Source organism: Centruroides sculpturatus, unplaced genomic scaffold (assembly GCF_000671375.1).
Source record: "Centruroides sculpturatus isolate CEXI.00-Female unplaced genomic scaffold, Cexi_2.0 scaffold300, whole genome shotgun sequence".
Lineage (NCBI taxonomy): Eukaryota > Metazoa > Arthropoda > Arachnida > Scorpiones > Buthidae > Centruroides > Centruroides sculpturatus.
In genome coordinates, this window is record NW_019384507.1 from 31,778 (window position 1) to 58,904 (window position 27,127).

Sequence of the window (27,127 nt, forward strand, 5' to 3'; positions counted from 1 at the left end):
AAAAAATTTTAATGAAGATATTTATCTTAATTATGAAAATATACTAGCATGTTTTTTAATTTTTGGAACCTAACCCTCCTTTTCGTATTAGTTCTTTGTTTCGTATAACACGGATTCGCATAACACGGCAATTTTTTGGAACGTAACTACCGTGTTATACGGGGGTTACCTGTATATCTGGAGTTTTATCCTTGTGGAAAGGGAGGATAAACTTGGAAGACTTGTATATAGTATATTATACATGTAATTATGGTTTAAGATTTTATAATTTTTAAAACTTTTATTAGTTATATTTCTAACATACAATAAAGACCTGCTGAGAAGGAATGAAAAGATCTGAAATACAAGAAAATTTTCTATGCAGGTGCAAATGAAAGTCTATCCATTCAAACTAAGACTGATTCAATCTCCAATTTCATCCGCAAGTTGAATCAGCATAATAAATCCTATCTTAATAGATTAATAAAAATAATATTTAAATGACTAGAAGCATTAATTAATATTAATTAATTTAACCATCAAAATTTAATAGCATCAATACATGCCCCTAATACACAAATCTCCTTGCAAAATTTCAGAAATTTTTGACAAAAGACAGGAATTATTAAGCTTGAATGGGGGTGAACAAAGTAGTTCCTCCCTCACACACACAGACGTCCATACATACATACATACGAGGGCTGTTCAAAAAGTATTGGACCTTTGGTCGGCAAAAATACATTTATTGATTTTGAGGTACAAAACCCTAATCCCCTTCAAAGTAGTCTCCTTGGTAGTGTATATACTTCTCCCAGCATTCCTGCCATTGCTGGAAACACTGCTGGAATGCATCTTTTGGAATGGCCATCAGCCAGTCCATCACATTCCGAGTGATGTCTTCTCTCAACTAAAATCAGGTTCCTTTTAGCGGCATTTTCAGCTTGGGAAATAGCCAAAGGTTACAAGGAGCCATGTGGGGAGAGTACGGAGTGTGACGAATCACAGGAGTGTTGTGTTTAGCGACAAAAGCCCGAATCAGATGTGCAGAATGGGCGGATGCGTTATCACAATTGAGCTGCCAAGTTTTGATCGACCACAGATCTGGTCGTTTGTGTCGCACAGCATTGGAAAGACAACGAAGGACCTCCTGGTAGTACTGCTTTGCGATGGTTTGGCCTTGTGGTGCGTACTCACGATAAACCACCCCACGAGAGTCGAAAAAACTGTCGACATGACCTTGATATTGCTGCGGACCTGCCACGCTTTTTTTGGTCTCGAGGATCGTCCCCGAAAGCCTGCTGAATCTTGCGAATGCTTTATGCTTGGGTATCGCCAGTGGTGATATTCAGCGGGTTCGCACAGGTTCAGCCGAACCCGTTGTTAACATTTTCAAAGTTTTCCGAACCCGTTGTTAAACACACACAACATTTCTCAGTGATTTTGTTTCGTTTAAAAAATATATTAAAATATACGTATTATACTCTGTAACACTACTAAACTAGAGCCTTATACCCTGTTCGCCTAGTGTGACCTCCATCGACCGTTTCAATCTCGACTAAAACGAGGTTCAATCACAATTGACTCGAGAGTGTTCTCAAAACTAGATCCAGTCATAAGAGAGATCCCACAATCCCACGCGTGCGAGAAAATACAAGATGGCTGCGGAGCATACAAGATGACTGCGGAGCACATGTCGGGCTACCGACAGCGAAGTAAGAAAGATATTGTATTTCGAGAGACGATGACATCTGTCTATTTTTATAATAATACCTAACAATAAAATAAATGATTGAGAAGAGTTTTTCTTGTTAAACTGCTTTCCCTATGACTTTTTCTGATTTAAAAAAAGCCAATTTTTATGTTTATAAAATATTTTGAATGAAAAATATTAAAATATGTACAAAATAAACCATTTTCAACACTCTATTTTATTATTTATAAAAAAAAAATATAGTTCTGGGATAAACAATGTTAAATTTTAACTGACTTAATTTTGCGAATGCATTTTTTTTTATTTATATGGATATCTTAAGGTCAGTTTTTGTGCTAATGTTACTAATGCACCATTTCAGCGAAAAAAAAATTGTTAAGGAAAAATTTTCTGTTAGCGAACCCTTTGTTAAATATTTCGAATATCACCACTGGGTATCGCCAAGGTTTTTGGCAAAATTTGATGTAATATCACTGCTCACATTGTTCAGTCATTTTCCAACTTAGTGGAATCCGATGAGAGCTCACTCATAGGCCAACTGCCAACGACTGACGCTTCCTGCAGGCGGGAAAAACTCAGGGCTGTGCATGACTGTCCCCTCCACAACTCCACCGAAAGAGGCCTCCCGTGCATCATTAGTTTACGTGGAAAAAATAAAAGTCTGATACTTTTTGAACAGACCTCATACATACATACATACAGAAAAACCGCCGAAATTCTTTTGCATTTGTCAACATTTCAAGGTTACAAATAGTCTAAAAATGTAAAAATCTTGGAAGTTATTTTTTGACTAATTGCCATACCTTCCTTCTGTTATATATAGAGCAAAACTGAACTACTTGTGTGATTTAATTTTCAAATTTTAATAATAAATTCAGTTTTGCCCTAATTCTCATAAGGGCTAGGGCTAGCTTCCAATATATATTGGCCAACACTGCCACTGGCAATTATAATTAAGAAATTATAAGCAATTCTAAACCAAACATCAACAAGTTCTTAACACACATTAATAATAATGCATATGGATTCGCACAACAGCTACACTCAAAGCTGACCCGTTACAGGCCAAAAATGTTTGTCTTTTTAATTAAAATGTTTGCTGGAATTGATGAAGGTTGTCTTCTTTTAATTAAGCTGAATTCAATGAAATACAGATAAAATGTATTGGCTAACTAAGTGTGTGATCATCCTCAGCTAACAACCACACTAGATTCTTACTAATCTGGCCATTCCTTACACAAAAAGATGCCAGGTTAAAGAAAGTGCCAGTGTGTTTTGGCTAAAGGCAATGAATGACATTGGCTCAGCCTTCAGTACGGATTCTTTATGAAGCTAACCACATTACAATGAGGGTATGCTGAATAACTGAGAAACTGGATTAGCAAGTGTATACCGTGCTCAGTTAACCAATTAAACTGTAATAAACTGTCTTGTCAGAGCCGATACGAACAATGTAAAATTTTACACTGAAGAGGAGATAAACGATCCAAAAATGTATTTGTGGCTATCGAATAGTAATTTACAAAATAAGTGTTTGGCAAGGCTAGCATTGTTTCGAGTAAAAATGCAGTTCTGAATGAGGAGTTTGGACTCCCCAAATTTTAGTTCCCCAGACAACCAAAAAGTCAGAGAATCTTTCTCTCTAATTGTGACTGTCAGCAAGACATTCGCCTCCAGTTTTTGCAACGATTGCCGGTTTGTATGCAGCAGGCATAATGGAGTGCACAGCACAACTCTAATTGCCACCCCGGAAGTATTCAGTGTTTTACAAACCCTTAATAGTCTCTAGTAAAGTAGAAAACAGTCAATTTTTTTCCATTGTTTTGAGAAACACTTCCAGATTTTTTCACTTACAAAATTTACCCACTGTTTTGAGTGTCTTCCAAATTCCAGACAGGCTAATTTCAGTGAGCTACAATCTTGCACCTTTGACTTTTTTACTCCCACAAGCACAGTCTATGGTTCCGCCAAGGTCCCAACCACCTCATTCGGAGCTGAACCCCTACCTTGCATCTCCTGGACTAATTGGTTCTTTTGGTAACTCAGTAATGTATAATGAATGTCAATTGATTGACTTCATTTTGACATTTGGCCTTTAAACATAGATATTAAAATTTTATGGGTAAATGTTCAGATGCGTGGACCATCATGGCGGCACTTCCTGTTTTAGCCTCGAAACCTGACGCATTTGGAGACGACGTGTCACATGACGACGCGAGCGAACGGCGGCGGCTGCTGCGCCGCGGCAGCGTCGGCGGCTGTTATGGCGGCTCACCGCCGATTCCAGCAAAGAGAAGCAAACAGTGGGGACGCACGTTCTAACCTAACCTAAACCTATTCTATTAATATAATCGGTATTAATTATGGCAATTTATTAGAATAGGTTTAGGTTAGGTTAGAACGTGCGTCCCCACTGTTTGCTTCTCTTTGCTGGAATCGGCGGTGAGCCGCCATGACAGTAAGTATCTGGACTTTAACCAAAATAACAAAATAAANAGCAAGCATTTGAAGGTTCTGAATTATCTAAACAAGCTAAAGACGATCAAAGCATGTTTCCTGAAGGAGCTTACCTAGTAGGACCGTGTAGCTATCCACTTCACACATGGCTAATTACACCGTATCAAGGAGAACAACTGACCGCAGAACATGAACATTTAAATAATGCATTGACTGAAGCACACAGACCTATCAGCAAGGCATTGAAATTGTTAATGACACGATTTCAACGTTTAAAAATGTTAGACATGAACAGGTTGGATTTAATTCCATCCTGCTTAAAAACTACTTGTGTTATCCATAATGTGTGTATCATGAATGATGACTTAATGGACATAACCGACGTAGACAACGAGTATAATAGCTTCGAATGTGCATTACTTACTGACATTCAAGGAATCGAAAAAAGAAACTCTATAGCTGATCAGTTATTCAATTCTTAGCATAATAATTGAATAATTTTTTGGTTGTATCATAAAGCATTTGAATGTACCATTAGCCATATTAAAAACTACTGTATTAATATGTAAATAATATAAAAGTAATAATGATCAACTCACAAAATATTTATACTATTAAAATTAACTTTAAGTTAAAAGTTTCAAACTTATTCCATGGTTATATTTACAATATATCTGATATAGTAACAAAGTTCAGGTTGAACACTAGAGTGCAATAAGCCATTTGCATTAGCAACCCACGTCGTCTCCAAAGGCATCAGGTTTCGAGGCTAAAACAGGAAGTGCCGCCATGATGGTCCACGCATCTGAACATTCACCATTTTATGTATTGAAACTTTTAATTTCGTTTATGTAAATGAGATCATTAAAGGTATGTTTCCATGTTTACAAATTATATGCATCATTCATTAGCATTGGCTGTCCCCTCCTTTTCAAAAGTAATTAAACTGACATTGCCTCCATTTTGGGCAATCAAAACTGCTACAATACACAAATAAATACTAATTAATTAACTTAATATCTCGTTACAATTAAAAAAACCATTATAAGAGAACACGAATTCAACATTAAATTACTACTTACTTTTAATTAATTAACTCCATGATTCCAAATAAACAATTTCCCTCCTCACCGTTGAAGACGCGTCTTCTACTCAAGTGATAAAGCGCACCCTGCTGGAAATAACCTTTTTTCTACAATTAAAAAAAAATACAGTATATTTATTTATACAGTGTATTTTTTTATAGGGTGCTTCTAGTCCAGATCCCACAATGGTATATATAGATATGAGAGCTTTAAGGAATGACAGAGTTACACTTGTCGAAAGAGGTGCTCCTCACAGCTTATGCTTAATGGAATCGGGTAAACTCTTGCCAGGTGTTAAAGTTGTTATTGCAAATCCTGAAACACGAGGCCAGTGTGGGGATTCTCATTTAGGAGAGGTTTGTACTGAAATAATATAAATTTATTGTCTTATAAAATAATAATGGAATCAATAATTAATATTAAGATAATCTAATACATATAAATTTATTTGGTATTTGTACTGCATTAAGGTTTGATTGAACTTAATTTTATTTTGAAATTTATAGTTATAATACAGTAAATTGTTTNGTTAAAAGTGATGCGGATAAAAACATTGAAAAGGTATATGAATCAAGCGATAAAAAGTTAAAGAGCGCGGTTAAGCGGAGGAGAATATCAAAGAACGGAAACAAAGCCGATAAAGCATCTCAACCTTTGATACCTTTAGAACTGTTGAGTGATTTTAAAGCTCAGTTCAAAATGACAACTACAACATTCGAAAAATTAATTCAGGCCCTTCGCTATAATCACGAAATGGAAAGAAAATCTGGAAGACCCGCCGTCCCCTTCACCAAACAATTGCTTATTGTGGTGTGGATGCTGGTTAATCAAGAACCGTTTAGGTATAAAATCATTTTGTGTACACTATAATTTGAATATCTTAGTTTTCCTTTCTAATTATGAGTAATAAATTATTCGTGAACATTAAAGAGAAATAGGCAGGTGTTGTCATATAAGTTTATTGTTTATACAAACGTGACGATATCCCCACAAAGTAAGCATCCCCACGTTAACGATAAAAGACACCCAATTAAAACTAAAAATGAAATGTGGCAGAGTCCCTTACAATGTGGGACGGGTTCTGCATTATCGGATGATTTATGCAAGTTTAAACCTAGCATAGAAGTTAAAGATACCTTCGTTGGCAAAATTAGAATTTTGTATGAGTTTTAGTCAAATTCTAGGGGAAAGCGTTATATGGTTGTTTATTGTATATAAGTTTATGTTTAAAAAAGAAAGATAACGTATAAACTATATCACATAAAAGGAGTTTTTACATATTTACTAATTCAAATTACCTTTAAAAGAATCAAAGTCAGAAGAGTGTTTAAATCATAAAAACACATCTTTCAGTGCTTTTCCAGCAATATTTTTCTTCTCAACAAACATTTTTAGCTCCATTGAAGCTAAAAATCTTGAAAAACCTGAGGCAGGCTTATTGAGGGAGCCAAAAATGTTTGTCAATAAGAAAAGCATTGCTGGTAAAGTGCTCAAGTGGTGAAGGAAATAATTATAAGTAATTTTTTATGTTATAAACAATAAATATATAAAATTCCAACCAGAATATATTTAGTAAATATATCTTTGTGGTATTATTTAGTAAGGAAATGGCAATGCAGTACACAATAAGCAGTTATAGGTTCAAGTCAATCAATTCTTCCAGAATAGATTAAATTTTGAATGTTCTGGAACAGTTAATGTAATAACTGATGTTAACACAAAATAATGGCCTTACATTAGTAAAAGTTCCATTGGATTAGCAAGTTATAGTCTGAGATAATCCATTGATTAGCATTTTTACACATTCGTATTTTACTTGTAGGTAATTAATCCACAATAAAAATGAGATTTCTGAAGTCATTAGTGCTGTTTGTGAAGTTAGAAAATAAATAGAATATGCTTGTTTTATATAAGAATATTATGAATATAAGAATAACTATGCTTTTTCTCTATTTCAGAATTATATCAGAAAGGTTTGTGGTACCAAAATCAACTATCGAAAGCTGTTTCAAGAGAATTATATTTTTGATGGATCAAGTTAGTCCGGATATCATAAAATGGCCAAGAGATAAAGAAGCCACTGATGAAATGTTAGCATTTAAAGAAATATCTGGACTTCCAAAGGTATTAGGTGCCATTGATAACATTCACATAAATATAAAATCGTCACGTGCCTTACCGGAAGTTTACAATAATAGCAAAGGACTTACAACTGTGGTACTTCAAGCAACTTGCAATCACAAAATGATGTTTACTAGTTGCAGTACTAAATCACCTGGATCGTTAACGGCCAAGCAAGCATTTGAAGGTTCTGAATTATCTAAACAAGCTAAAGACGATCAAAGCATGTTTCCTGAAGGAGCTTACCTAGTAGGACCGTGTAGCTATCCACTTCACACATGGCTAATTACACCGTATCAAGGAGAACAACTGACCGCAGAACATGAACATTTAAATAATGCATTGACTGAAGCACACAGACCTATCAGCAAGGCATTGAAATTGTTAATGACACGATTTCAACGTTTAAAAATGTTAGACATGAACAGGTTGGATTTAATTCCATCCTGCTTAAAAACTACTTGTGTTATCCATAATGTGTGTATCATGAATGATGACTTAATGGACATAACCGACGTAGACAACGAGTATAATAGCTTCGAATGTGCATTACTTACTGACATTCAAGGAATCGAAAAAAGAAACTCTATAGCTGATCAGTTATTCAATTCTTAGCATAATAATTGAATAATTTTTTGGTTGTATCATAAAGCATTTGAATGTACCATTAGCCATATTAAAAACTACTGTATTAATATGTAAATAATATAAAAGTAATAATGATCAACTCACAAAATATTTATACTATTAAAATTAACTTCAAGTTAAAAGTTTCAAACTTATTCCATGGTTATATTTACAATATATCTGATATAGTAACAAAGTTCAGGTTGAACACTAGAGTGCAATAAGCCATTTGCATTAGCAACCCTAAAATTGGCACACGCTTAGGTTTTTGTAGTCTTGAGAGAACAGTTTGCCCCAACAGGTACCAGCTTTCATTTGGTGCAGTTGTTTACAGGACTAAAATATTGTAAAGGGTCCTCTAAAGTTTATGGCATACATCTCTATATTCACAAAGGTTAGGAAATTAAATAAAATTTTTAAATTGTCAGTAATTACATTAAAAATTTCTTCTGTGATAAGCAAGTTAATGTCAAGCAAAAAAGGAAAAACATTCCAAAAGTAATCTATAAAAAAGATAAACAAGATGAAAATTATTAATTGTAACAAAGATTAAAAAAAAATAAATCATAAAGGAATCACAAAAATAGGCTATATTTTATTTAATATACTGTTATAATATAGTGTAGTGTTGTCATTGTGCAATGAGCAAAATAACGATGTAATTGGAAAAATATAATCTTACACTGTTTAGAAATATAGCGCAAGTTTACCTTATTTAAAATGAATCATTTCTAGTCAGAACAAAAAATATTTGTATTTTTGCTTTATAAGATGATTCACAGTTATTGTGTCGAGTTGTTGGAAAAAATATTCTTTACAATATAAAATGCATTCTGATTTCTAGATACATTTTAGGTGCAAAAAGTGCATCTTTTAAGACAAAAATTACAGTAATTAAATAACCATATTTACACTATTCTGAAGAAACTGCCCGGGGCCCGTAAGTGTTACCTAACTGCATTTAATAATAGTTATGCCACTGAGTTTTGCACTCTAGGGAGCACTACTGCATTCTGAACACAACTTTTATATAATTACACCATTACGTCATATAAGTTATTTCGATTTCAGAAGCCACAGAAAACATTAGACATTAAAAAGTTGTGACAATCTATGGTTTTTTTTTTTACGTGAATTGATAAATCTTTTTAATATTTTTTTTCAATGGAATTTAAATTAGCATATTGTTATACATTATTATTTTGGACACAGATTGTAATTCAGGTTGGTAAACAATTATGAAAAAGAAATATGGTAAACCTTAACTAACTCAGACAATTGTTTGAAAAATTGTAAATAAGTTACTGTACAATTTCTTTTGTAAAAAAGGGCCGATGAATTTACAATTTAATAAAACATAACACAGACTAAAAATGTCTTCACTTTTCTGTCATGTCCAATCACTAGGAACAACTATCTTCCACTGCAGAGACGACCTTTCTTTAGAGGCTACGCCTCTGCAAAAAAATGCAAAACAGTCTAAAAGTTCACAGGTTACAATCCCATCACAATTAAAAATATAAAATTTTGTAAAAAAAGGCAGTGGAAGAATTTCTTTTGTAAAAAAGAAAGCCTTTTATGCAGAAGCATAGCCTCTAAAGAAAGGTTGTCTCTGCAGTGGAAGATTAGTTGTTCCTGGTGATTGGACATGACAGAAAAGTGAAGATATATTTAGTCTGTTACATTTTATTAAAGTTACAACTTATATTTTTACCATAGAAAACTTACAATTAATCAGATTGGTAAGCTTTGTTTTATTCCAGTATTTCTAAAAACGACAAATGTTTTCAAACAGCATGACCGTCCTGCTTCAGGTCCATTGTTTGTATTTCATTTAGAATGCTCATTCTATTGTTTTCTACATTCAAACAAATTCAAATTTCAATTATATTTGAAATTTACCATATTAAATTTTAAAACTAATGGGTCTGAAGCAGGATGGTCAAGTTGTTCAAAAACGTTTGTTATTTTTAAGAAATATTTACATTGTTCCAGTTTGGATTTGTTTCTCTTTAATTGACTACCATTAACGATTATTTATAGTATCTGGCAGTCTTTGTGATATGATATGTTACTGTAGTCAGTAAGTTACTAGAGATTAAATTGCTATAAACCATGCTGCCATAAAATTTTTTGAGCCTATTTCCTGTAATAAATTCAGCAGTATAACCAACTGAAGTTGGTAAAACTTTTGTGTAGAACTGACTAATAAATTACTGTGCTGTACTGTACATCCATCTTGCTTATCATGTCAGGGAAAACATCTTGCTAACTCGGACAACCTTCACCTTCTATTAGTGGGTGTGCTGTATTAAAATTTTTTATCTGTTTGCTATTGATCAGTTAGGACTTATGTACAGTACATTAATGAGATGATATAAAAATCTTGTTTCCATATATGATATTGTCAAAGCCTGGTTCAGTAATAACCATTGGATTGTGCAATACAAAATACTTTTGTCCTTTGTCCAACTTGAGGCAGTCAACCTTGTCAATACACCTAAGACATATTGAAAAATTTGCAGATTATCCTGTTGTGGATAAACTAAAGTTTCTCCAGATCTTGACTCATAATAATGAGTGATGTTCATGTGTGATCATGACTACTATATTAATTAATAAACCCTGGCTTCCAATCTTTGATCCATTTTTATATATTTTTCTTGAATTTCCTGGTTTGTGTGTGTCAGAGTTTGCAATATTTATGAGTTTATTACCAGTTTGGCAATTATTAGTGGCCCTTCTTGGAAATATCTGTAATCATCTGACAGTATTAGCTTCCCATCCAAGTCAGGAGGATAGAGGTGTGAGCCTGTTTCCTCAGAAACCAGCTGTATACAGGAGAAAACACAGAGGAGATGAGAACATGTAGGAAAACGAGCTTCTACAGTAGAGAGGAGGATAGGGAGAAAGAAGATCAGCTTGACGCCAGGATTGAAAGGACTGTGGATCTTGAAGGTAGGCTCTCTCTCTAGACTACACTATCTGGATCATCAATATTTACAAAATAGTTGCAGGATTGAATTTGATTTCAAGTATTAAAAAAAGTTAATGTAGACAATGAGAGATGGTGATGGAGTAAATACTGGAAGAAATTTTTAGGTTCTAATGTATGTATCAATTCTAATGTGCATTCTACAGTTTACTAACTATTCTAGATGATTTCAGGTGGAGTAATAGTCTGTGTGTAATAAGACAATCTGCAGATTGCTTAGTACATGTTGGTAAACCTAAAGCAAATGCAAGAGAAGAGAGAAAAGGAGGAAACTAAGTAAATCAAGATTGCATGTCTACAGAAGTTCTTGTTTTTCCTCTATTTTGCATTCACGCAAAAGCAGGAAAGTCTGATAAATTTTACATTAAAAGTTAAAGAAATATAAAAGTAGTATATTAACATTTCCTTCCTTTTATTTATGGCCTCCCAGTGTTTATTACAGCTTCTTGGGCCATTTTCTTCATGTTCGACAGATACTCCACACCATTTTGTTATCGTCGCACGGAAGTGTTCTTGCTGAACTACTGTGTGCACATCAACTCTGAAGAGGAGAGAAAGATACAAGGGAAAATTCAACAGGTTGAATTGCATTTCTCATGCATTACATGCAAGAAGTCTCTTTCCCTCTTTTCTATAAACTGCATCAAGAGTGCAAATTCTGATCACAAAAGTTCTCTTTTGTTTGTTTTTTCCTTCTCACAGCTGCATAAACACAGCAAGAGGAGATGCAAAATTTTAGATTTTCTGCAAGATGAGCAAATCTAAAATCAAATTATCTCAGGCTTTGCTAGCTGAACTGGGTGACTAGGTTTTCTCAGATAAACCTAGTGTGAGGTTAGCCGATCGTGTGTAAGGTGTCACGACAGTCAAGCAGTCATTACTGTCATGAAGGCGCAGAATGACTCTCTGAGACAGGGTTACCATTAAAAACCCGTTTAATAAACATATAAATTTCCTTACAAATTCCTTGATTGATGAGGTAGCACCACAAAACGTGCGGAAAAAGTCCAAATAAAGTTTGAAAAGTTCTGTCTTAGTTACTTGTGAATGGACACTGACGGTGAAATACTCTGTAGGCCCTGGGGCGTTTATCATGGCTTTCAGTGGCTTCTCGTTGGACGAACTGACGAATCTGTAGATCGCTAGGAGGCACCCAGAGAACGATGTTTCCACAATGTTCCGAAATGTTCTTTTGTTTTCCAAAGATCTGGAGCAGGCATGTCTAGGAGAAGAAACACTATGCATCCAAGAACCCGAAATGTCCTTGAAACGCTGGTTTTATAGTTTTTCCCCCTAGTCTCCTCTTCATTGGTCTCTCACTGTCACCTGGTGACAATTTGAAACCCGATGGAGGGTGTGGGAGAGGTCAGCATCACGACTGAATCTGATTCCTCTCTCGTCGCTTTTTCTCGACTTTATTCCTTTCCATTGTTTAACTAATTTACACAAAAATTTCCATTGTTCGATTGAGACATCTAATCCTTTCCACTTGTGTCTAAAAAGGAGCTCTTTAAATTTCTGATCGATACCCTTCATTCGGACCTCTCAGTCAACCCGTTTGGGTCCTCACACTAGGATTACTGTTGCACCAGACTTTAACCATAAAATATACAGTGTTTTAAAATGGTAAGGTCAACCAAGTAGGAGATAATAGTGGTTTGTAAGCATAAATAATATATAGAAAGTTTTTGTGGTTCTGTGATTTAGTAAATACAATGCTTCAAAGATTATGTAATCATTTTAATTATTAAAAACTGAACAATAACCAGATGCATGCTTCTAGTTTACAAGACAGGAAATAATCTATCAAAATGTTTGAATTTAATTAATTAATGGAGCAATTTTAAAAAATATCCATCCTCTCTCATGCAAGCACATTTTGGCATACTGACGAACTAAATGTTTAATGTTGTTCAACAACTGGCACTGTCATACTTTTGCTAGTCTGCAGTAGCATGAATTTTTTCTGTAAGTTGTTCCTTACTTTCTATCTTAGAACTGTATAGTTCCTTCATACAATCCCAAATTTGTTCAAGGAAATCCAGATATTTGGAACTGCTGATTCTTTCTTACACTATGAAAGGACCTATTAAACTATTTTCCATTACCTGCCCAAGTATTGACATTGAATCAGTGCTAAAATGACAGCTTGTGTTGCATGAGGATTCTCTGGTGATCAAAGTGCAGATCAAAAGTTGTATTTATTACTTATAAATCATGCCTTGTCTGTCCACAAGACATTACAGATGAATCAATTTTCTTATCAGTCTTGTTTAACAACCATCAACAATATTGACGATGCTGGAAATGGTCTTTTGACACTAATTCTTGCACAAGAGGCAATTGGAATGGGTGTGCAGCACTCACCAAACTGTTGTGTAATAGGCCAATGTAACATGAAATGTGTAAGGTACTAGTAGAAGGGTTTTCACATATCAAGAATCTCCTCTCACCAACATTGAGTCATGGATAACTAACATGACGATATCGTTGAAATACACCTATTTTTCAACCTTCAATGTGAAGCCTCACACACTCATCTATGAGGGTGCCTTCTCAGAGGAATCATAAGATATTACCTTTCAATTATTGTAGCATTTCTATTACAAAAACTATATTAAGCACCAAAAAATCCAGTAGGAAAATGTTAATAAAAGGCTAGCAAATGTTTTCTTCCATGTTAAACAGTCATAATCCCTAATGACGTTCGAAAACTTGGGCACACTTGATTAAAAAAAATATGGTTCAAATACCATATGTCTTCAAAATTGGTAGTCACCATCCATGTGACAATATGGATGATGTAGGAGAGAGAAAATCAACCCAAATGTCAGAATGTCTTCCATTTCAAGGGAAAGAACTTTGCCTCTTTAAAGTTGATTGTGCATTTTTTCCAGCTGTTTTATAAATCTCCCACTTCTCCAAATATTTAAGTTTCTCCTTGCAAGAGATATACTGTAGTCACAAACTGTAACATATACAGAACCATGCATGGTAATTTCCTTAAGACAATGCTCTAGACAGGAATAATGATGAGCTGAACTATCATATGCCAGGTTCTCGGGATGACATCAAAGGTCTCATATACCTCCATTCCAGCTCAACTAACATGACTCAATATCACTCCTGCAACACTAGCTACAAGATGGTTACATATAATAGAAGATTGCCTGTCCTTTACAAGGAGATTGCCCAGAAATAACTCCTGCCTGGCTGTCAGAAGTCTGTTTTCACCCTCCATAACTCTATGGATCAATTCAACATGTGGCTCCTCCCTGGGGTTATACTATTCATCTTACTGATCACAGATCTAACTGCAACTTGTTGCAATGTGTTGGAGCTACAGGCCAACCCCTAAGGATTCACCTCAAGGAATATTGGGTCTCTTTCAATAAAGAGCTTACTGTTACAGCCCTGGCAACATATGACACTGACCATGACGTTGAGGTGCATTTTGACATAGTCCACCTACATCACACTTCCTGCAAGAAGCAGCTTAAATATTTGAAGTGGAAGATTTAAAAGCAGCTAGAAAAAATGTGGAAAATCAACTTTAACACAGTTCCACCTGGCATGAAAGACATTCTATGGCATTTAGGTTTACTCTCTCTCCTTACACACATCACATGGACAATGACCATCAATCTTGAGAACTTTCAGTGTTTGAATGATTTTTTTTTTTATCAGTTTCTGCATCAGAGTTTTTGAAGACCATTAACCTGAAAATGACAGTTTAACACAAGAAAATGCTTGCTATTGTTTATTAACATTGATAATGATTTTTTGATGCTTAACTTACTTATACACAGTTGTTTGTGTTGTTGAAAACTATACATGTAATATATATCTTAATATTCCTCATTGCTAAAGTCCTGTTTTCTTCACTAATAATACCTTCTTTCGAAGTAGATTGGTCTGTGCAAGACTGAACCAAACCAACTGTATAAAGACTTTACTATTATACATGTTTGCTCTATATTTGTTTCTTGCCTTTTGAAACACCCTCTATATATTCTTAAATATTAGAATGCATTTTAACATACCTATCATGGATTTGGTCATTATGCAATTGGATGACCAAATGAAGAATATTGTCCAATATATCCAAGCCAGACTATATATGGAAATTTCTAGAGAATCTGACTGAATCTTGCAAGAAAACAATTATTTGTCTTAGTCATATTTTAAGAACCACTTAATATATTTTCCACATCATTAGTACATTTACATTTAATATTTAATTAAATCTAACAAGAAATTATCATTATTATAGAACTGACAAATACAACTAATTTATTAGCTACAAGAATAATGAGCTGTAAACTATCACCCAATATGCTAGACAACATGGCTACTCTCAGGACATCATCATATGCTTCCATTACAGTGCCACAAAATTGACATGACCAGAGATTGCTCCCATGACACCATCTAAGATGCAGTTATATACAATAGAAGGCTGTCTGCCCTTCACAAGAAGATTACCAGAAATATAACTTCTGTCTGGCTTTCAGAAGTTCCTTTGTTTTTACCTCCTCTGTAATGCTAAGGATCAACCTGATATGTAACTCCTCTGAGGTTAATAAAAGTGAAGTTTTACATACAATATTGCAATTTTTCCTACAGCAAATACCAGAAATGTCCCCAGAGGTCCCATAATCCAGGAAACCTCTGGGGATATTTCTAATATTTGCTGTTGAAAATTGCAATATTGTATGTAAAACTTCCCATAATCCAGGGGAGTGAGGTCTGGAGACTTCTGTCAGAGATTATGCAATTGGCAAAGAAGTCTCCAAAAACTAAACACACACATATGCACACACCCCCCAAACTCATAATCTGAAAAGGGTAAACAGTAGACAAAAGGAGACTACAATCCTATTCATCAATTTTCTGTAACCATTCCTGTGCAGACACATTTGTGCCTCTTCTAGCACACTTTCTTACATTCTTTCAGATACTCATCATCTTGTTCCACCAAAACTTTCTCAGCTTTCCCCTACCATACTTCCCATCTTTCCCATGTATGCTCTTTTCAACAATTCTCCTTTCGTTCTCTCAATGTGGCTAAACCATCACAGAGCTAATTTATTCACCTTTTGAACTACTCTCTCTTTTACTCCATATTCCTCCAGCATTTGTTCATTTCTCACATAATCTCTCCTTGTCATGTCACACACTCCTCTCAAATATCCCATCTCGCAGTATTGTAACTCTCTTCCAAAAACTAGCAAGTCTGTAAGTTGTAACATTATCTACTGCAAAGTGAAAATGCAAAACATATAACTTATGGGTCTCATATCAATGCCGTACTTATAACTTTGACATTACAAATTTCTCACTGCACAAGTAACTTTCTAGATATCCTTTAATTGATATGCATGTGTGAGATAGCAGAAATTCTTATATTTGAAATAGTCTTTAATAATAACGTTTCGCGAATTACGCAACAATTGTTGTTCTTAGCTACCTGAGAAAGTCTCCCGTTACATTTTCTCGAAAGCAACATGACGCTTTCTCGTGAACTATTAACCTCTGCACGGCCGAAATCGTCCGTGAATATCATCAGAGACGGCCGACAGGAGTTAGTCGCTGCCTTAGTCCTCGGAGAGAAAAGAAGTCCCTTCAATTATCATCCATTAAGGAATCCGAATTAATCGCCATAGGATAAACTTGTCTGTGTGTGTGTTAGTGCATCGCCTGGATAACGAATCAGAAACCTCAAAAACCCATAGGAAGCTGTTATAATCCGATTCAACAAGACCCGAACGGGACCTATTACCAAAGGTATTTATCATCCCGCGAAGTGTATGTGAACTCTCTCTCTCCGCGACAATCCTTTTCCAATAGATTTGTAAATAAACCCTTGTTAATTGTTAAGTGTATCTGAGTCACTTCCAATGTTGTCTCTCGAATCGACATTACGAATCCGTCTGACCACGTACGGAACCGCTCGCGCGACGGCGTGACGTAATCGCCGTCTCGGTTTCCGTGTTTCGAGAAACACGGTGGTGTCAATCCTGACAGGGTACCAAAGAGGTGCCGACCCGAAAGGTCACACATGTAAAGACACACAGGACTTATTTGTAGTGTTGAAATCATTATCTGTAATTTAAAAAAGGAATTGGATGCTTGTGATTAAACAAAGTAATATTAGAATTGTAGAAATAAAGAAAATTTAATTTTCTTTATTTCTACAATTCTAAAGTGTGACTTTAAAGATCAAAATAAAGAAAATTTAATTTTCTTTATTTTGATCTTTAAAGTCACACTTTGTCCTATATGCGAGGTTATCTTATATGTGAGTAAATACGGTAACTTATCATGTAGCATCTTTGAAATTTCAGTAAACAGTCTGTTGTGATTGATAGGTAGAGGACAAAATGGGTATACAATAGTCTATTAATTTTTAAAATTTATTTCAATAGTTGTAAGTAGCAATTTACTAACTTCTAATAAATAATGGTAGTTAAAATACGAAACTTTTTCATCAATTAAATTTTCTAAATTGAACATTTGGAAAAAATGCTAATTGCTATTGATATAAGGATCAATAGTATTAATAAACATTTTCAGCTGTTTAAGGTGCCAATTTATTTGGCAGTCTTTAGTAACTGAAGATAGTCATTCAACTGGCTAAAAGCAATGATGGTCAATATTGAGAATTTTCCTCCTAAAGCCACCTCTCTAAGTAATCCTAAATTCTACAGTGTAAGTAATGTGTCATGATGTATCTCATCAGCTGGTCATCACAGTTCCATCACACAGAGCTCAATGGTTTACTTAAATAAACTCTGCAATGTTGTCATTGGCTATCAAGCTTCCATCAATTTCTAAGAAATTTTTTTATCAAAAGATTTAATATCACTTGCATATTTTATTTCTGCAATGAAAATTCAATCAGAGATCTAGTGTATCTAGTGTAGATCTAAGTATCTAGTGTAGATGAGTTACATTCAGGAAACATCATAACAAATTAAATTTAACTGAAAGGAATTTTTACACATTTCAACTGTGACAGTTGGAAGATTGAGGCAGTAAAGGGCAGATCTGGAACTCAAAACCTCTAAGTCCAGTTAGAATTTTAAATTTTTATAAGTGGATCAGGAGGTCGGGTTTCACTCCTCGTACCTTGTGGGCTTGTCAAACCTGTGATGGGCATGAAGGCGGTCCTCTTTGTCATTTCCAAACTAATTTTTTTTTACATTTCTGAAAATTCCACTTTAATAAATAACTGTGTTGAGATTAATATGCAATCTTCATACTAATAAAACTGATTTTTTTTCTTTTCAGATACAACTGTCACTTTCTTCAATTTCAATGAAATTTGTTAATTTTTTAATATTTTGTATCAATATTTTGTATGAGATTAATAATAAAAAATATTTTTTTTTCTAAAATTAAAAAAAATCTATTACAAGTCCTTTATTTAAAATATATTTTTTAATCTTTGAATAATACATACAAAAGATTTACTTAATAACAAAACTATTTATTTGTACATTTTATCATCTAAAATTTATTTATAATAAATCAATAACTAAAAACTTATTTTTTCATATTTGCCATAGTTAGAATGAGTTGCATCATTAAATTCCGATGCTGTTCCAGTAATTTATTTTGCAGTTCGATTCTCTCTTCGTGACGCTTTTGACATTCTACTCTGAACTGCTTGAACCATCTCGGCTCGTCAGAAAAACTATCGTCCCTTGGCCGTTTGTAACTCAGTAATTGCTTTTTGAGAGCATTGACAGAAACTTCTTCAGATGGCGGAGAACTCGGACTGATATTGTCATTCGTCGAAGTCTGTTCTTCTACTTGCACGCCATTACTGTCGTCACTTATCTGTTCGGAGTCAAGAAGGTTTGCTTTCAGTTTTTTTAAATGATTTATTTCTTCACTAGACAAAAACTTTACCTCTCTATTTCTCTCTTCTTGCTTCCTTAACCTACGGGTTATCGATTTCCACTTATTGTCACACTGTGCTGCGGAAGCTATTATGTTATGTTTCGAGGCTAGCTCGTCGGATATAATCTTCCACAACTGCTTTTTTCTTATATATGGAGAATTAAAGTCCTCCTCTTTCTCCTTCACTAAGTTCACTAATTTTGCTTCCGATGCTTTAGTCCACTGAATAATATTCCTCTCTGCATCTGTGTAATCAGATGTGATATCTACAGGTTCCTCGGTTACGAGATTTGGAGTCTCTATAATTGTCACCTCACTATTACTTGAACCATCACCTTTAACTATTAAAAAATTACAATTATTAGCTAAATTTTTTTGGGAAAAATAAATTATAATCTTTACTAGTAATTTCAATACAATCAACAAAACAAATGTTTAATTTATATCATATCTTATATTAATTATAAGAGATAATTCTCAATTAATTGTCTTTAAAATTATATATAGTCGACCCCCTATAACACTGTTGATAATTCCATTTTATATGAATTCCATGTTTTACGAGTCACTTAGATTTTACAAATACGTGTGCTGGGCTGTGAACAGCTCATGTATTTGTAAAATTTAAGTGACTCGTACAACATGGAATTCATATAAAATGGAATTATCAACAGTATTATAGGGGGTCGACTGTACAGCACATAAATTAATAAAATGTAAATATGTTTCTAAAGCAGGGGGGAAGATTGAAGCACTCAAAATTTATTAAACAACGTGTAAGGAGAACTCTGTCAACTACAAAGACCTAAACACAATATAGAGTGCTTGGAAATTATGGTTTGAGGCCTAAACATAAAGGAGATCACATGATTACATACATAATAATGCATTTTAAATCATTACCATTAAAGCTGAAACCAGCTAAGAATAAATCACATCTTTTTCAGCAACCAACACTTTATTAAAACAAATGTTTTTGGCCACTTTTAAAAGTTTGCCTCAGGTTTTAAACCAATAAAATTCAAACCGAGAATTCCAATAAAGTGCTTTTTGTATTTGTCAGTTGCTGGAAGATGTGATTTACATTAATGCATCTAAATATATTCATGGATGATGATATTCACTCTTATTTTATTCTTCATTAATACCGAATTTTCATGTATCTTCTGTATTTATTTTACCTATAACTCTACTGTTACAGTAATAAAAAAAAAAAAAAAACCAATCTAATTGCAAATATTAACAGTTTATCATCACACATATGAACAGAATTTTTAATTACTTTAGTAATTAAAAATGATTCCACATTCTATTATTTAATGACAAATTAAGTCCCAAGTCATTAAATTTGGGCTACTATGTTTATCATTTTATAATTTTCTATATATTCTTAAATTATGCTCAATTCTGCAAAAGAACAGAAATACTGAACATAGAGTCAAAAATTAAACTATTTTTAATTAATTTTATTAAAAGTTTCAATATATGTTTTCTTAAAAAAAGCTAGTTTTTCTTAATTTATTAAAATAAACAACAAAAAGAACATTACTGCTTTTTACTTTTATATAATAAGCATCCTTTTTACTACTTTAATGATTTTTTTATCATAAAAATCTATAAATTAATTATGAACAATTTACAAGAAAAATATCAATATTTACATCAGCCATTTACAAAGTGGACAAAACAACAACAGAATGTTGTTGTTACATCCACTTTGTAAACTATAATAAATTAAATAAAATCAATTTATTTTGATACAAATATCAATTCCCCAATAGAGCCTCTTGGAAGTTCAAAGAATTTCGTTTATAAATAGATGAGTTTAGAATAGACTTCCAGAAGGAATCAAGTCGTAGACATACCTACCGAGTATATCGACTTTATACAACAATAACCTGAATACACAATTAAACAACAGCATCGTAATATAACACAACATTAATTACATCAAAAATGTTATGCCAAATTATTCTTCATCAATAAATTAAATAGAATTAATGAATTTGCCATGATTATTCAAAGTTAATGGATTATAAAGGAGTATTAGATTGTGTTATAGCAAATCTAATGAGAAATTTTAGAGAAAATGATTTATAAAGCCTTAAAAGTGTACAATAAAATCATATTTTAGTAGCTTCTATTGATAAATTACACAGGCTCTTAGTTATAAGAGTCCTAACATGTACTTCACATCATTTTCTATGAAATTTCTAACTACATTTTTGCTATAATTCAATGTAAAACTCATGTTTACATTTCATTCCTTCTGAAAAATTATGAAAAAATTCATCTAATTCTAATATTTTAATGAATTATAAAAATGGCTCGTCGATTTACTGTAAAATTTTAACCATAACCATTTAAACAATCTAAAAACAAAAAAAACCTTGGCATAATTGTCGATAGGATTTCAATCGAGAGATAATTAATTCAAAAATAAGCACGTGGTTAACTGAGAACATAAAAGAATGGGCGGAACCAAGTAAGCAGTTCTGTCGAACTTGTGAATATATGAACGTGACTATGACGAGAGTTCTCGAACACGCCTTTCGATCCGAATACTCCTCACACCATAACTTTTAACTAATTCTAGATTTAAAAAACGTTCTCTTACCTCCGTGTTGGTCTTGAAAATGCTGTAAAACAGCTTCGTACTCCGCTGTAAAACCGCACTCGCCGCAAAATGTTATCCTTCCGGCAGCTTGTATTTCCGTCATTTTACTTTATGGACGGCTCTCGTTTATTATTACGCCATTTTTCTTTGCAAGTAAATTAAAAAAAAATAATAAAATTTATAATTTTAAGCTTGGTTCGTTTGCTAAGATGGCGAGAGATACAATCTCTTGTGACGTCATCGCGTACGTTTATTGGTTCTAATGTTTACTGACGCGCTTAGAGTGCGGGTTTCGAAACTGCACGGTGATTCGCTTCTGTTCCGATTTACTGATCTCTTATTGGTTAGATAACTGTCGAGTCGTTCTGTATTCGCCAATAGAGTAAAACGTTGTTCGGACGAAGTGTTCCGGAATAAATTTCGTAAAAAATATAATTACGAAGAGAACGATTGATCCGTTTAAATATAATTTGTTTATTTATTAACTAAAGCGTTAGATTCAATCGAAAACATTTTTTAAATAATGTTTTTTTTTTCTTTCATATTAATCAATTTGCAGCCGGATGGCCGAGAGCTTAACGTGACAGCCGTATAGCTCTGGGGACCCGGGATCGAATCCAGACGAGTGGGAAAACTCCAAGAAATTTTCGGGGATGATCCTTCTGGATTTGTTGAGTCCCGGCCTTCACCACTCGGCTGCTCCATTGTGGGCCTGGCCGAATCCATGATGGACTTGCTAAAATAGGCCCTCTTAATGCCCACAGGATGGAAAGAGTTTAAAAAAACAAGCCAACAGCAACCAAATTCAGTGTTCATACTTTCCTGGCCATGAAATTTCGGTTTCGCAAATAAAAAGTTTAGTTCTAAAATTTCCCGATAGGCACTAACGTCTGTGCAATTTGCATATAGCTTGCAGAACAACTTTAGGGCTTATAAAGGGTTGTAAAGCGTGGTGCTTATATTACATGTTTGTGCAGTATACGTTAAATTTTACTATCAAAGAAGCTACAATGTTAATTAATAGGCCTACTACACTCAAGAAATTTTGATGTTAAAGTCCTCTGACGTTTCTAATCTTACGAAAATGTTTTTGCATTTCGAGGAACAAGAACTTTCAATATGAAACAGAAAAAATCACAAACCAATGGAACAATATTATAGTTTTACTCCTATAAGATATATCATAGTCAGGAATTAAGTCCTGCTTATTGTGCTCAGCGGAAATAATTTGCCATGTTATTCATAGCTCGGATGATGATCGAAGATTCACGGCCCTAGCAAATTATATGAACAGGTGGAAGTCACGAAACCCATTTTACTTGCTGGTATGGGCGAACACTTACAACTGCTGTGTCTGATCTACAGAAAATCCACGCGTTTACCAACAAATTCCTTGCATCAACGAAAAATCGCAGTGCCGCATCATGAATTCTTCATCATTGGACCGTATTCTTTTCAAGGAAACTTCTGCCCCATTGACACGATCTGTCAATGACATTTGTATGCAGACACTCTTTCAAACTTTGTCATCCCTGTACTTCAGCAATAAAATTGTTTGGACACCAATCTTCGTGCAAGATAGAGAACCTCTAGTTTCGACAGTGCCGTAACTAGCCATTCCTGTGCCCTGTGCAAGAACTTGCATTTAGGCCCCTTAATTAATTAGGTTTGGGAAAATAATAAAACAAACACGTGCATTTTGGGACCCTCTTCCAAATGGGCCCTGTGCGGATGCACCTGTTGCACCTGCCTAGTTACGGCACTGAGTTTCGACGTCAATGTGCAAAGAAATGTAAGCATTTTGCAATGAAACAGTGATTATCGGATCATTTCCAACAGCAAAGCCATCACGATCACTAGACTTGACGTGTCCACCAGTGGCCAAGCGGTCTTCATACCCTGAACACTGGGGGGTTTGGTCGTGGGTTCGCGCCTCGCTCAGATGGGCTGCCACGTGGAGTTTTCCGGGTTTTCTGTAACGCCTAAATAGGGCCCAGTTTCCCTTAAAAAGGCATTTTCCTAGGCAAATCGCCCAAATGTTGCGTTTGCCTGTAACTTAACAAACATAAAAAGTGAAAGTAATAAATGAATAATTTTTTTTAATATATGTTTTAATGGTGGCTGAGCGTCACTCTATCACTATGGGGTACCAAGGATTGAATCCTGGAGAGCAACCACAAAAATTTTTCGGCGGATGGTCTGTCATGAATTCGATGAACCCCTCTATTACCACCCGGCCATCCTTATGTGGACCTGACCGAATTCACAATTGTGTCCACGGGTAAAAAAACAGTAAAAAATAAACAAGGTTTTGAAAAAAACAAAAGATATGTTTTTGAAAATTAAGTTTTACCATATAATATGTACAGTACTTAGTGTGCTTATAAATTTTGATACAAAATTTGCCTGTTTTTGAGCCTGCCACGTGCATATCGCTTAAATTTTCATACGCGTTCTATTCGCTGTTTGAACGTTTTTCACATTACAGTGGTACCTCAGGATACGAAATTAATCCGTTCCGAAACTGAGATCGTATCATGAAAATATCGTAAGGTGGATCATCTTTTCCCATACGATTACATGTAAAACCAAATAATTCGTTCCAACGCGAAAAACATACTCAAATTAAAGCCAAGTAATACATTTAAAAAAATAACTGTAGTAAGAAAAACAAATGAAAAATGCGAACTAATGTAACGTCGTATGGTGAGTTTTTGTTCGTATCGTGGAGCAAAAATATGTTCGAATTTCATGTCGTATCCTGAAAATTTCGTATGCTGGGGCGTTCGTAACCTGAGGTACCACTGTATATGTAAGATAAGTTGCAGTATTTGTTCTGTTAATCATGAAAAGGTTCTGTAAACAAAACGCGAGACAATTCTGCGGCTTTTTCTTCGAGGAATGAAGAAATTTGAAATTTGCCATTAGCTAAAATCTGGGAATGTTACAAGGTACTTGGCGTATCATTCCATTAATAGGAAAAAATCGATTAAGAAGTGATTGACCGAGGAATACAACATAGTGAGCGTCAAGGCTTTGAAGAGTACAAGAAAAAACCTCGCCGATGCCAAAGAAAGCTGGCCTTACAGATGGACGTCTTTAGAAAGACCATTCATTTAGCACCAAAAAAATGTGAGGCCTCGAAACTAGTAAGAAATTAAAAGCAAAATGTATTTTATTAAATTATTAAAACAAATAGAAAGCAAATAATTTAAGTGTCGAGCCGGCGACACCGGAATTTGACATCGTCGCTCATAAATAATAGAGGGAAAATAAATTTTAAGACAAAAGAAAATAAAAAGGGAATTGTTTAAACTTAAGACGCAAAAAGAAAAAGGAAACGAGAATTATGAGCGTAGGTGTCTTAGTCATCGATAAATCGCGGATGATGTCGGATGAACCATCCCGGGCAGACCTTTCTCGCGACCTAAATTGGTCTCAATTTTCACCTCGAGACAGATAAGAGACCAATTGGAGAGCGAGGAAGAGAAGGCCTGACCAAAATCGGGAACGAAAAATTATATAAGCCCGAGTGTCCAAGGACAAGGGTTCGATCTGTCAGTTTGATCTGCCCATCCGTTCGAATCGTCCGATCTGTTTGTTAGTTCATTAGACTATAAAAACTTCCCGTTCGTGCCGAGAATTGCTATTTCGCCGTCGACCAGAAATCGACTTTCTGCCAACTTGCGTACCAATCAAAGTCTCCAAACCCCAACTCACTGCTACCCCGGGCGTGCCCTACGAAGACGAAAAACTGTCAAGGATACGAACTCCAAATCTTTGGGACAGACCTATAGAATGTATGCATAAATCGACAAAATAAACAGTTTTTGTGAAACACTTGTCTTTTTCCTGCCTTCAGAACCGCTACCCATATACCTTGCGTATGTGGGTGGCGGCCCTAGATTATCCTGACGAAAGGGAATAAAATTTCCCCTCTCAAAGGATCTCAGGCTTAAGGCTTTAAAGCGTGGTACCTACTTCATGTCGACGAAGACTCAAAAGTAAATGCTGATTCTCTGTCATCGCTTATTGGAGAGATACGAAAATGTAAAAAATATTCTCTTCACAAGTGAAAAACTTTCATTTTGGAGATAAACTCAAACAAAATGATTGTTTCTCATATTATATATATTAGTGAAAAATATTTCCCTGCATGTCCGGAAGCCATAAAAGGTTCACCAGACCATTGAAGCGTAATGGTCTGGGCAAGGGTCAATTAGCAAGGAAAAGCAGAAATTCATTTTGTATCAACAAGAGTTAAAACGAGTGCCAGAATTACAAGAATTTCCGGACTTTTCAACTATAGCGGCTTTGATCCAGAGCGGTAAACTCCGCCCTAACCTCTCGGCTATCCGGCAGTCTTAAAAATTAAATTGTAAAATTTCATCAAGATTAAACAAATAAAAGATAAATAGCGCAAATAAAACTATATAAAATCCCCCAAAAATTTAATATTTAATTTTAATAAGAAGTAATAACTTTTCTAATACATCACATAATTTGACAGTTCTCCAAAAACAGAAAAATTACACTCTAATAAACAATAATTACGCGACGAGTAGGAGTTTTAAAACGTATATTTATTGGTCGCCATTCCAAAGTGCGAGCGTTATTGACCAATCGCATCTTCGTTTTACAGAATCGTATATTTGACCATATTAGGGTCGATTGGTGTGTGAAGTTTCGAAGATGGCGAAGTCAGGATCGGAACGTGTTCTTAATAAGTTGAAATTAAGTATCGAACAGGGAAATTATTACGAAGCACATCAGATGTATAGAACTTTAAACTTTCGGTAAGAATCGTGTAAAGTTTATTGCCTGTCAAACTATAATATAAGCGCGTATATTAAATAATAAAGTGTTGGATGCATTTTATGTGCAGCGCCATATTGTTTTTCTCCAGTCTGGATTTATTTTTTTTATTTTTATATTTATTTTTTACCATTACGTAGATATAAATTTAGTGGCTCGTCGTTGTCGTCCGCATTTTAAGATTTTTTCCACTTAAATACGTAACCACTTCCCTACTTACCACTTATTCGCGGCAATTTGCAGCTGTTAGGCAAAGTGAATCACGTGATTATTTTTTTCGGCAAATTCGATTAATGATCGGTCTTACAAATGTATTGACTAAGGTCCCACGTCCCGAAGACTTTTACAATTAAACGGGCATTCTTATCTGACATTGACACGGAATGTAATTTTCTGTTTCCCACGTTAAAACGTGACGTGTTATTAACAGGATATATATAAAACTAGCAAAACGTTAAGCAGAAATTAGGCAGGAAGATGCTATGTAATGATATGAATTATTGATAACAATATGGCTATGCTTAATCTCTAGGTGTATATAAGTAATAATTTGTATGTAAGTAAGGTAAAGACTTATATACCATTCAACTTGTATGCACCAAATGAGGCATGATCTTCTTTGACACCTTAGAAAAAGTACTGCAGAGATTCCATCCCTCTTATTGTGTTACATTTCTTAGATAAAGAGATGTATCCACACCAAATTTCACATGAATATTCTAGAAAAATACTGTGGAAGTCCACCTCAACCTAATCACAAGCAAATTTCATTATTGTAAATAAATATACATTTTAGTTACCAAGACTATTGT

The 27,127-nt window shown here is 34.4% G+C and overlaps 4 protein-coding genes across 7 annotated transcripts in view; 2 read left to right on the forward strand and 2 right to left on the reverse strand.

The window, feature by feature from the left end:
* The window catches only part of LOC111622258 (cyclin-dependent kinase 2-associated protein 1-like), a 12,976-nt gene extending 7,638 nt beyond the window's left edge, over positions 1-5,338 (reverse strand). The window contains exon 1 of the mRNA XM_023364610.1: positions 5,230-5,338. The gene's annotated coding sequence lies outside the window, so the exon portion shown is untranslated. The remainder of the gene's footprint in view (positions 1-5,229) is intronic.
* On the forward strand, positions 5,003-8,664 carry LOC111622250 (protein ALP1-like). Its single transcript, XM_023364601.1, has 4 exons — positions 5,003-5,017; positions 5,394-5,563; positions 5,739-6,074; positions 7,191-8,664. Exons 1-4 carry the CDS (start codon positions 5,003-5,005, stop codon positions 7,966-7,968), a joined length of 1,299 nt encoding a protein of 432 aa, XP_023220369.1. The 3' UTR covers positions 7,969-8,664.
* A 9,814-nt stretch (positions 8,665-18,478) lies between these two features.
* On the reverse strand, positions 18,479-21,768 carry LOC111622256. Of its 3 annotated transcripts, XM_023364609.1 has the most exons (3): positions 21,501-21,768; positions 18,893-19,224; positions 18,479-18,820 (listed from the first exon to the last, which is right to left on the reverse strand). In XM_023364609.1, exons 1-3 carry the CDS (start codon positions 21,601-21,603, stop codon positions 18,524-18,526), a joined length of 732 nt encoding a protein of 243 aa, XP_023220377.1. In that variant the 5' UTR covers positions 21,604-21,768; the 3' UTR covers positions 18,479-18,523. The 3 variants fall into 3 exon arrangements, with proteins under 3 accessions (XP_023220377.1, XP_023220375.1, XP_023220376.1); XM_023364607.1 differs by having other exon boundaries at positions 18,479-19,224; XM_023364608.1 differs by lacking the exon at positions 21,501-21,768 and adding an exon at positions 21,273-21,478 and having other exon boundaries at positions 18,479-19,224.
* A 4,354-nt stretch (positions 21,769-26,122) lies between these two features.
* LOC111622255 (Golgi to ER traffic protein 4 homolog) overlaps positions 26,123-27,127 on the forward strand; it is a 51,443-nt gene continuing 50,438 nt past the window's right edge. Inside the window, exon 1 of one of the 2 annotated variants that reach the window (XM_023364606.1) lies at positions 26,123-26,296. In XM_023364606.1, the coding sequence (XP_023220374.1) occupies positions 26,193-26,296 (104 nt within the window). In that variant the 5' untranslated portion in view covers positions 26,123-26,192. The remainder of the gene's footprint in view (positions 26,297-27,127) is intronic. The other variant, XM_023364605.1, reaches the window with a different exon arrangement.